This window comes from Amia ocellicauda, chromosome 18 (genome assembly GCF_036373705.1).
Source record: "Amia ocellicauda isolate fAmiCal2 chromosome 18, fAmiCal2.hap1, whole genome shotgun sequence".
NCBI classification, from domain to species: domain Eukaryota; kingdom Metazoa; phylum Chordata; class Actinopteri; order Amiiformes; family Amiidae; genus Amia; species Amia ocellicauda.
This window is the reverse complement of record NC_089867.1, coordinates 2,289,873-2,302,791: the sequence shown is the minus strand read 5'-3', so window position 1 is coordinate 2,302,791 and position 12,919 is coordinate 2,289,873. Positions and strand designations below refer to the sequence as shown.

The following is a 12,919-nucleotide window of genomic DNA, read 5'->3' as shown; positions in this document are numbered from 1 at the left end:
TGCGTTTCAAACTAAATGAGCTTTGAATTCTTCCAAAAAAAGTAAAACCCCATGGAAAATTAAAGTAATTTATGTATTGTTTTCTGGCATTTCTCCCCCTGGGCTGGAATAAATGTTACAATCTGTGAAATCAGTCACCCTTCTTATTAACTGTAAGGAAAAGTGCTGTGAAAACAATTCATATTTGGACTGGAGAGATTTTGTAATCTTTAGTTATTATTTTACTCCATGATAAAAAAAAAAAAAAAAAAAAAAAAAAAAAAAAAACAGGAGAATACTGGATATGTCTGGTGATTTAAGTGTATTTAAACAAAAACACACAGACCAAAATTCAAGTACTCAGAATAGTGAATAGCTTTGTACTGTAAATTCAATGTATTACACCAGTAATCAGTAACATAATCAGAGTACTTTTAGATTACTTTTGGGATATTTTTTAAATGTATTAATAAAACACTACTCTCAGAACAGCATCAGGTGAGTTAAAGAAGTGAAACAAAATGTACATATCTAGATTTAATTTAATTTACTTTAAAATTATAATATGGAAGAGTTATTGTCCATTACTTTTTGTACATGTTCAAAATCTAATCATGGGAGCGTTGGAGGCCAAGAATCATATACAAGTTGTGTGTGGTCCTACATTAACCAGGGCATGGCTGATGGCACACTTATCTCAGAGTCACTTTCTTAAGCACACTTTTTACTGTGACTCCAGAAAGACATATAACTTACCCATATACATCAAAAGCAAACATAACTTCCTGCTTGAAACCAGTATGCACACACAATTTGTCCACTTTGACTTGCGTACACAATATAGCCACACCAAGTGTTACTAGTCTTGCTCCACACTTACATTGATGTATAATCCAAATCAGAATCATAAATTAATTAAGAGAAAATCTTCCAGAACATGACTGATACTGAGTCACATTCTACTCGTATAGAAAGGATAAATGGCACTACCGTAATGGGAAATGTATTTTTGCTTATATGTCTGCTGTTTTACTTATTATGAGACTTTCATATATTTCATAACTTTTCATCAAGATTTAATATCAACACAATAGGCATTTTTGAATAAAGTGAAAGACAGTGTGTAGGGGTATGTGAAATAAACTGTAATTCATTCAGTTTTAAACGTTCCCACCTGTGTAAATAGGTGCGCGTTATAAATAATTTTAATAAAGGTGGGGTAGGGCTAATTTGCACGTAAAATACTAAGACTGGAGGGAACCTTATGGGACACAGATTTAGAGTCCAGAGAGCGAAAGAGAAAAGAAAGAAAGAAGGAGGGAAGGACATGCAGACAAACAAACAGACAGACAGACTGAGACAGACTTGACCAAGAAAATGCTGGGAGAGGGAGAGAGACACTGTGGCAGCCTACTGTAGCTGCCAGAGAGCTCTCCTAGAGGTTGGCTGCCAGAGTGGGACTAAATAGGAAGAATGGTGGCATTTAGCCCCCCATGAAGAGACCACAGCAACTCAAGGGAGCTGTGGGGGGGTTGGTGAAGCAGCAGCAGAGCTTTTCCCAGGCAGCGACAGGGACTGCAGCCGTGGCAGTTGCCTGAGCTACAGTGGATATATCCTGTTAAGCATATATTCCCCTGACCTTCATAATTCAGCAAGTACTGCCCCCATATTTTAGCAGCATAATACACATTTTAGCATTAAAAAAAAAAAAAAAAAAAATCAGCATGGCTGTCTCCTGTTTTAAGGACAAACATTGACCTTTTAGTTAAATCAGTTTTTATTAAACAATTTACAAGGAAAAAACCATATAAAGACAAAAACAGTAAAAGTATAGGGGGTTGCTTACACAGACACTGACATAGTAATATAATTGTAGGATTTAAAGAGCATTTATCTAGAGTCTTTTTTAAATGGTTGAATTCCAACAGAGAAATTAATTAAATTTATCAAATCAGAAAGCCTTTTAAAACCCAAAATAAAGAGTGTTTTGTAAAAGGAAACAAAACATCAGTTGCTCCTTATAATGTACAGGACCTTTTGTTTTATTTATATACAGTTAGCACATAGATATACATCACCAAGAAATATGTCAGCACTGTAATGTATTAAGAATAAATCTGTTCCAATTAAAAATTATTGCACTTAAGCGTCACACACTATTTCCAACTTCCTCACTTCCTCCCTCATGTAACATCTTTAGGATGTTAAAATATATTTGTTTATCTGTCACAGCATGAAGAGAGACCAACTGTTTTGCCAACAAGTTCAAGTTGAAAGTTCCGCAAAGCGACTTTGAAGTCATGCTTTTCTAAACACCATCTAATATTCACAACATGCCAAATCAGTAGGACTAGTCATAGTATATATATATATATATATATATATGACACCAAATACAGTACAACATTTTCACCACTAACAGTCTTGCAAAGTTTTTGTGCTCCTCATTTATAGTGCATGTGAGTTGGAAAAAGTATAGATATTTTTTTTTAATTGTTGCAATTGCAATGTGGAGTTCATGACATTTGAACTTAAAGGATTTTACTACCGTCGTCTTCATCTACAATCTCAGGCAGAATGAAATGTCAACCACGGAACTAAACACGAACCACTTTTTGCAAAACATTTTCCTGTGCTGAGCCTTAAACTGAACTTCTGCCCTTGTGTCTGTTTTCCCTGAATTCAAGTATACTCATGGCTCATGTTTTTGAACTCCTCCAACACCGCTAAATCACTAGCATATGAAAAGCTTAAGAAGAACAAAATTAAATAGGGTTTGAAAAAAAAAAAAAAAAAAATGTTTCATGGCTATAGTCAGTCAATGGCATAAAACAACTAGTTTTAGTGGTAAAAATAACTACTGGCAAAATCCCTGGAGTTATTGTGCATTGCCCTTTAAGATTAAAAGGATGGAAGTTAGGATCTATAAAACAATAGGAAATTATGATTAGTGTTTATAATGTCATCTCCTTCCAGTATCAGAAAAGTTTGCCATATTATCTGAAGGAATCTGACAAAAATCAACCAAAACCATATAAGCAGAATAGTAAATTAAAACTCTATACATACATTACTGTAAATGTACAAGCATTATTCTCAATTAATAAGTTAAAACATTTGATTTCCTTTTAATGGTTTAGTAGACTACAAAGCCAAGGTGTAAATATGCTGTTGTTGTTTTGTATAGAGACAACACATGGCCAGACATCACAGTCACACACACACACTTTTCATTGTTCATTCTCTCCATGTGGTTACCTCTCCTGTATGTGTTAAAGCTGCTGAATGTGTGCTGATCATATGCAAGACAATGTGTGGTTATCAGGTCCTAACTGTCAAGTGGAAAATAAAAACACAATGAAATTGCCTAACCAGCTGTTTAAGAAAGAAAGAAAGAAAGAAAGAAACAGTGGCCCATTTTTCTGGGGAAAAAAAGGAACGCTTTGTTAAATTGGAATTGGAATTAAAGTGGAATATCCTGCTTCTTTTACAAAATCTAGGAGAGGAAACGTTACATCCATGAGAGGACTTTTCCCATCCTATCAAGCTGTTATAGGACCCTGGCAGCACATCTCCACATCTCTTTGGGTTTGAGATTTAACTCAGGACCTTTGAACTACCAAAGTTCAGATGTTCACTGTATGTCATGATATCATAATATGAATACATTGCTCTGTAATCCATCCCCAGCCCCTTGACAATAGGAAGGTTTCTGGGTTTTGGAAGAACACTATGACAGTCTTTGAAGTCAGCATCCCCACTTACACTGCAAACTGCATCCTGCCAAAAAACAGCATTCTGTTTAATTTGGGCTCTTTGTATTGTATCCACCTCTGAGAGTCCAAAAATTTCAAAAGCAACACAAACAAAAGGCCAAAACCAGCAGTTAAACAGCTTTGCTGGAAAATAAGGTGTTTATGAAGTGCATAGAAAGTGATATTTCTAATCTCCTTAAGGACCTGTCTAATGCAGTAAGGCATTCGAATGAGAAACATTCTGGGAAGGGAGAAACAGAGGAAACAATGCTTCATCATTATATTGCTGGAGCTCTTTCAAATTTCCAGCAAATTACACTTCTTCACATGTAAACCACAATTTGATTTAAGTAAGAAAAATATAAATAAATAGATCAATCTTACGTTCTTGCTTTTCTTGCATGCAATATAAATTCAAATTTCCACTCATACAGAAGAAAGCGGAGCCTTTAATTTAAGGTGGTAATAATTTTAAGTTTGTTGATTTGTTAGTGTTACAGACAGAATTGGATACTTTGATTTTTAAATGTTTATCAGAACAGGTGGCCTACAGTAGGATTTTCCCAGCAGACATAGGACACAAGGCAGGGTACAGCCTGGTTGGGATGCCAGTGCATTGCTGGGCAGCAAATAAACACACATATGCACTAGTAATAGCCTGTAGCCTGTATCTATTCCCACATGCATATCATTTGAGCAGATTTCTCAATTCTGAAAATTTCTCAGTGGCTCTGTTGTCTAGTGCTGCATCACAGCGTTTACTAATAGACAAAGGCTCAGATGGTTATCACATTACCATTGAGAGAGACGTATTCATAAATTCCTATTGTTGGAAGAGTCAAAATGAAAAATAATGGCAAACCCAAACACATTACATAATTTAAAAAATCCATCTGAATACATCATGAGCAAGGTGAATTGCTCTTGCTCAATAACATACATCAGTCTTTGATTGTGTACATTTATTTTGGTGTTTAAGATACTTCATTTTAATTTTTTTCTTAAAAAAATTGTTATGCAGACACACCCCTGTATGTTTAAGCCTGACTTTATGTATGCACCAGTATGCATAAATGTAGGAAGAATTACATTACAGCACATATAAATAACGTGTCAGCTAATTACAGTGTAAGATATCATTTCCATCATTTTATTTTTTCTGCTATAGTTTGTTTATGTACTGAAGTATCATGAAAAACCTTGTTTTTGCTGGAAATGGACCGTGTTGAATAAATAACAAACAACATGGTGAACTATTGATATTTGAATGATTTTAAGCATCATTTACATTGTTACGGGGCAGTGGCTGCATTTCTGTTCTCATGTTTCTAAAGTCACTGATTTACATCACGTCCTGTCAAAGCTAAATTAAATCCCCCAGTGTAACAAAACAGTTACTGTCAATGTAGGGGCCTTTTTCATGTCTTCAGTTACCCACTGGGGCTACCTCCTACTCAGACTATAACACAGTTTGATTTGACTTTCTTCCTGAAAATAGTTCAACGCTGTTAAAACTTAGCCCTTCGAAAACCATTAGTCTAGTGAATAACTGCATTTTTACCAGGAGTAAAGGACACTATTACATCTAAATAAAATTAAGATATAGATTTATGGAATGAGAAGAAATGTTGGTATATATACACTACACATACAACAGCACACAAACACAGATATAATTGTTTAGCTATCAGTCATCAGGAAGAGAAAAAACATGTTACAAAAACTTAAAGTGGAATTTGGCCAAGACACCTGAATTAACATCCTCCTCCTTCCACAAACAAGTGCTGTCAGACTTCTTTTCTTTTTAATATGTTCATAATACAAGGGGTCTCTGCTTAATGCTTCCGATGAAGGGTGGCACCTGCAAAAGCAAAGCGCTCCCTGGTTCTCTGCTGTGTGTTGATTTAGTTCAGGCTCAGAATCACGAGGAAAAAACATTTTTTTTTAATATATATTTATTTGGGGCTGAAATCACTAAATATTCTTTGCCAAGTAATCTGCTAAAGCCAACTGGTTACAAATACTGTTTATACAAAGTAACAGACAACATGCCATTTAAACTTGCTCGAGCTGCTTAGAGTACTAAAATCACTACATTTAGCTATTTTTGCTGCTTTGTAATGGGATTTGAGTGGTAGTGCTGCACACAAATATGTGTCCTTCACAGTAATCTTGGCAGGGAGTTAAAGGGGTTATTCTGGTAATTTCAGGCATATTAGTATCTTCTAGTTGCTGTTTCAAAGACACTACCATATATATATATATATATATATATACATTTTTTATTTTTTTATTTGTCCGTCACTGAAAATATAAATCATATACAGTAATGAAACAAAATAAAATACACTCTTGGTGGATCCTGTATGAAAACATTCATAGCTTTGGACACAAATACAAACTTGAGGAACCTGAGCCACAGAATAGCACAATTTGTTTTTGTAAACTGATATATTTTTTAAATGTAATCTTCCTGTATTGTCCTTTCCAAATGGCTGTTGTTGCTCCACATGGCACAACACTGTCAATGTTTCAACATAATGCAACTATTTTATGGTATCAAATGTGAAAATCTGATATACACTATACCAAAAGTAATGGGACAAGCCAAGCTTTTTTATGCAATGGAGTGTAACCAAGGTCATGTAGAGGCTACGTATTTGCAAAACACCATGAATTCAAATATGATGTTCAGGACAACGGTGCAATGGTTATATAGATTTTTATTTTATTTTTTTATATAAGAGTATGTAAATCTATCAAAATAATGGCATGTCACAAACTAAGGTGTGTAACCCCATGTTCCAATGCCAGTAGTGTTGGCAACATTTCATTATATGCTCAGAGTTCTGTCATCAATGCCATAGAAGCCCTCTGGGATCAACTGAATACGTAAATCAAAAAGAGACCTTAGACCATACATAATCACTTCTCTTGCTCAAGTAGAAACTGCGCTGTGGGATATATGGCATAGTATTCCTCCAGCCATCTATCAAGTCTGTGAACAATGTCTTTTCAAATAGTGAATCAGGCAAATAATTGGGCTTACACACTTCTTACTACATTGGAATTTGCTGTGTTTTAGCCTTTTGCTGGTGTCCCAAAACTTGTTGCAATGCAGTGTTCTTTTCATTAGGTTTATGATTTTTAATTCCATCTGTTTTCAATTAATTCCACATCTGAGGGAAAGTAGAAATTCTCTCAATTTTGATTTACTTTATGTTAATAAAGCCATCATCTCAAGACTTAACAGTTTCTTATTTTAAGAAATCATTTTTTGCATATCCCCAACCAAACTCTGAACATTACACAAGCCTAAAAAATAAAAAAATAAAATAAATAAAAATGAAAAGAACTGACAATACATGAAAAAAACAGCAAGGTTTTAACCAACTTTTTTCATGAAAGAGCACTCAGAGCAGAGCATGCTGGAATCCAGTCATGCCATAAATAACTGCTAAGCCTGGCAAACAGCACTGATACCCCCCTTTAACTGCACATTCAGAGGCCAGTGTGATTATACAGTCTGACAAGAATTCATTGTGGAAAGGCTAAAAGTGGAAATCTGAGAAAATAAATACTTTGAGACGTGAAATTTCTGTTTGTTTCTGTTCGCGGTAGTATTTGTGTTATAACGGTGAGTTAATTATGGCTTTGATCATACGTTTATTGATCCAAGATCAGCCTTTAATGTAGAGGTTCTTGAAAGCAACTCTGTATGGTTACAGATGTTTAGGGTGTACAATGCTGGGAGTTCTCAGTGTTTTAAGTCTAATTTATTTTATTTATAAAACAATCTCATATAAGCACTTTTCAAGTTCACTGGAAAGAGGTCAAAGGCTTTATCCTCAGAGATTACCTTTAAACTGTGGTTAAGGGTGGTGTAGCTGTGAGTCTCAACAATAGTTTCATTAAGTAAACAATTAAAGACACACCAGTGGTTAAATAGATGTACTGATTAACATTCATTGAAGCAAGAGTGTAAAATACATAACAGATTGTTGATGCAATTAATTTGGGAGTTAACCCCATTTTATGTTAGATGAAACAGTTATTATTTCATTATGTTAAGATTACAAGGCAAATCCTTAAAGGTATCTGCCTTAACATATATGTCTATGTCATTTCAGATTCGTATCATGAAAATACTGAGTGAACTACATCTACTTTTCATTGAGCATTCATTCTAGTTTTTGGCAGCTGTACAACAGAGATTTCTGGACTTCCTCCAAACAAGGTGAGCTGTCAGGCCAATGTTAGACAACATGTCCGATTAACAACTAAAAGTTTTAAGCAAAAGCAGTTTTGTTATTTAGTATTAGTTTATTAAAGAGAATTTTCAGATGTATATTCCATGTCATCTATGCTTTTTGACATACCCACACACAATGAACCCAGGAACAATCATTTATGTCCTAACAATTTAGAGAGAAAAAAAAAATCTGTGATTTATGTGGTCAAAAAGAAAGTTGTAATTGTAAATCTTGTGACAATTCAGAGATCTGACAATTGCAGGGAAAGAAAATGAAGTAATCTGCCTGTAAGAGCTGCTCGAGCCGGGGGTCAGATCCTGTTCATGGAAACCATCTGGCTGGGTCCCTCCGAGCCACACCAAACACAAATGATCTTTTAAAAAAAATATCCTATTCATTAATGCATCACAGCTGCAGTGAGCGTTACTTCATTTTTCCATGGCAACATCCTTTCTGTTTCAAGGATCCGATTTCAGTTTTGGTAGCAACGTGTTCCTCAGCCAATACTGAACACATTCATGTGTTAAATAGAAGGAATTATTGCAAATTCCTGAAACAAAATCACCTCCTATTCAATTCTTATTATGTCAAGGCTGGTGAATGTAGGGTGTCCTGTTGGAGCATTGAGCGGGTGTGGAGAAAGTTGTGATACAGTTTTCATTTTGATGGCTGTGCCCACTTACCTCAATGCTATAAACTGGCACTGACTGCAAATAGACACCAAGCCCAGTACTAAAATGCAGAAGCTTTAATGGCACCAGCTGGCATTTTTAAACACTTAACTTTATTTGTTTCTCAACAAAAATTTAATTAAATGGATATGTCTTATCTGCAATGGACTTTTAATGGACTCTGTCTACTTCTAACAAATTGCTGTTTCACTGGTACAACAAAACTCACTATCACAATACAATACAAAATACAATTAAGAGCATGGCAATGAAATACTGAAGGAGCTGTATGTTAACCAACAAAGCTGAATTATTTTCCTCACTGTAGAGGAAGCCTGACCAGAGATACCTGGACAATGTGTTGCATTTTAATTGTCAGAATGTTGCATGGAGAGTATTGGACCTACCAGTCAGGGAAAAATGGGAATTCATAATTTCAAAATTTAGGACATTTCCCTAACACTGGTTTTCAGTATGAGATCAGGGCAGAATTTGAAATCACTATCAAGTTTTATTTCTAATCCTAACCAATAAAAAACGGCTAAAATCTGCAAATACATGAGGGAAAAAAGGTAACGGAAAGGTGATTTTTCATTTTTGTAGAAAAAATTATCATAGCAGATTAAATACATATTGGCACAACAATACTACCAACTAAAAAAATAGATCACAGGCAAAACGTTATCTATGCACTGACCTCAAGTTACGGAGCAATATTTCATTGAATAATTTTCTCATTGCAATTTCAGATTATATTTGATATTATATCTCACCTAACATTTCAGAGGTAATGAGATGTACAATTTGTTATCTGTATCAAATACATTTAAATGACAACTTGTAAAAGGCTTAAATTATGATGTACAATGTCCACAAATTGTGGATCTTTTGTAATTGTATTACTATAGGATTTAATATTCCACATTTCAAAATCACCAGGCTATGATGGCTATTATTTATTCATAAAAAAAGAGAGAGAAATCATCCAAAGTTATGTAGTGATTTCCTTAACAGATCACCTAATAAATTCAATCACACACTGCTGTCACCTCAGTGTGGGTGGATTGAGCACTCATAGGAAAATACATTCTTTTAAGTTTACTTTCCAAAAAACAAAACAAAAAAACCCACATGCAGAATTTTGCATAGGCATCGTTTCAGTGAGACCCATTAGGTATTCTGTTTACACCACACTAAAATAAATGGACTCGCTTTGTTTGGAATCTACAGTCCTTTCATACCAGCTGTTGGGTTTGGTCTGGATCCACTGACATGTCATCAGGATGCTTGTTCCTAATTACAGCAATTGTAGCACAGTGTGGTCCCGGAACTGGGGGAAAATGGCGGAATCTTTCCAGCGTGAATTCGACATTCAACGTATGGTGAAGACTGTAGTATACCACTGAGCATTTTTTTGGTTTGTTTTATATTTTTAAGGGTAGAAATATGTAATCGCATTAAATTAAAAAGCACACATTTAACTACAGCAAATGGTTTAGATTTGTTTACATGTAATGAAGGACTTTGTTTTTCTCTTAGTATATTTAAGAATTTTACCTGCAGGGTGAGGCGCTTCACGGCATCCCAGACAAGCCCGATGAACTCCTTCATTTTTTCTTCCGAGCTGGACCAGGACTCTGAAGTTCTGGGCATGACTTTCATTGGTAAAGACAGGGGGCGGGACTCTGAAACAAAGAAACACAAAATAACTGACCTGGGGCTTTTAAACTCTCCTTTAGCACTAGAAGCATTTCAGCTTAAACTTTCAAAATAAAAGGTTGTTATTATGTAACGTGCCCATAAAATAAATAAAATGAGAATAGAGGATATTCTTATTAGGAAAACAAAAAACTATTATACAACATCCTTCTTGCTTGTATTTCACTGCCATGCACCTGGTCGTACAATGTATTGTTTTATCATTTACTATTGTGTCATTTAGTTTGTGTACCATCAGTAAAGGTGTTCACTTCTCTAAGAAAGTTATTCCACAGATACAATAATTCAACAGCATTTCATGTGTTTTCAATCCTTGAGGCTATTCAGGTAGGCTCACAGACATAAAATCTGACAACTAAACTGTACTCTGTATCAGTTTCATGTCAAAACCAGAAAAGCAGCAGTATGTAAAAAAAAAAAAAAAAAGACGAATAAATGAAGAACTAATTACCTAACATGCATTGCCAAGATAATAAAACAAAGGAAACGGTGGAGCACCTTGAAACTTCATAACCATGGACTTTATGACACTACTGCAAACTTACACTGTTTTCTCCCCAAAACAAATGTTGCTCTAAGACATAATCATTTCAAGAAGACATCTATAGGGTTATAAAAAAAAATTAAAAAAATTAAATCCTTGTGACAACCTGGTAGCTATTCTTTCCAACAGAAAAAATCACCCATTTTAAAAACTGGAATGTTTAACCCATCAGAATTTGAAACATTCAGATGTGGAGGGACCACATGGTCTCTGAAGATTCGTTAAAGCATTTTCAGTGATTTAAAGGTCTGACTGTTCTGCAGCTATCCCAGAGTCATCGTGAAAAGCTGATGTCACTCATCCTGAAATAGTTTTTAGCCCTGTAGTCCTTAATTTCACTAAAACAGCTGAATGTGTTGCTTAGCTACCAGTGCCTACACTGAAAGGAACAACTAAACGTAGGCTCTTTAGGCTTGTAGGTAGGTAGGCTGCAGGTGCACCCTGATCCCTTATGATTATATTCACACTGGCTCCATAAGGACCTTGGGACTTCAGCTGGATATATAGCCTGTCACATCTGACAGAGTTCATCATTATAGAGTGAGTAATCTTCCCAGGAACATGAAAAGTATAGAGGAATGTGAATTGATCCAGATGGTACATTGTAATGTGTGGAACTTATAGACATGACTGAATTCTCTGTGGCTGCAGAAGTGTCTTATGTGGCCCTCATGTCTAGACTGATGACACTCTTCCAGGGGAAGAGTGAAGACTCTTCACTCTGCGGTGGGTTAGGTGGACCTCTTCTATGAATTTCAGAGGCTTGAGGCATGACTCTCAGCACATCAACAAAAATGGGTTTAAAACAAACAAAGAAAATAAATGGAACTATACTATATACTATAACTATAATTTAATTTGAATTAAATTTCATATGCTATGGTGCAAAATATAGTATAGTGGACCAGTGTAAACTATAGTGTGCATTACCAGAAGGCCCTATGAGTATCTTCCAGATCTCTGTGCTCATCAGAAGCCACTACACCATAATCATGTACATCCCCCCTCCCCACCATACACAGAACCACCCAGGAGTTCACTCCACATCCACATAATGTGGGGGATTCTGAAGCTTGGTTTTAAATTGTTAACTCAAAACTAATTTCACATTTAAAGCTAAGCCTTTTTTGGAAAAAAAAAAAAAAGAACAATCTGAAAACAAGTAATTTTTTGTACTATGTAGTAGACCCAGATATACAAAATACATATAAACATCAGGCCCAGTTACATAGTATCTGGTAAGACTTAACATTTTTACTGGGGGTGCAGTATAAAACAACACCGAAACTGCATTTCTTTTTTTAATTCTCGGTTCAGTTGATTTTTTTAATGACAAACATACTCTGCCAATTGACATGCATTCAGATCATTTGGACTTAAATCAATGTAGTCAAACTCAAGAATCATGAAGAACTGCATCTTTTTTTTTATCAAGACTCTGCAAATGCAACACTGAATTCTGGACAGATAAATCCCCCTGCTCTCATACTGTGGGAGACGTGACAAAGCGCACAGAAAAGCTCCAGTGTCTTTCTTTGAATCCAAGGAATGTAAAACTAATCTTTCTTTGCTCAGTTCTGTATTCACTATGTGTAGAAACACTGTTATATTAATCCATTTAAAAATAACAAAATCAACAACACCTCCTGTGATAGCCAAGGGCATGTAGCAAAACGCCAAACCGGAATACAAATTGCTCAACTCAACAGCAGTAGCACAGGGATACAATGCACTTAAAGGTTCAGCCTTGAAATCATTTCATTGGACCACACAATTCTTATGTGTTATTTTCTTATTATTATTTGTAGTTGTTTTTAAAATGTAGGAATATTTTCATTAGTATAGTGTTTAAAAATACTTGGTGATAGCATGTCTCCAGTCTACTTTTCTATCAGTACCTACACAGAATATAATGATTAAGTGTAATCATAGCAGGATAACATGCATCAACCTTGAAGCTAACCTAATAAAAGCACTCACATTTCAATAATAGCAATT

At 35.1% G+C, this 12,919-nt stretch overlaps 1 protein-coding gene across 2 annotated transcripts in view; it reads right to left on the bottom strand.

The window, feature by feature from the left end:
* The window catches only part of vps13b (vacuolar protein sorting 13 homolog B), a 353,373-nt gene that overhangs the window by 167,972 nt on the left and 172,482 nt on the right, over window positions 1-12,919 (bottom strand). For both annotated transcript variants that reach the window (XM_066691052.1, XM_066691051.1), the window contains exon 22: window positions 10,216-10,343. In XM_066691052.1, the coding sequence (XP_066547149.1) occupies window positions 10,216-10,343 (128 nt within the window). The remainder of the gene's footprint in view (window positions 1-10,215; window positions 10,344-12,919) is intronic.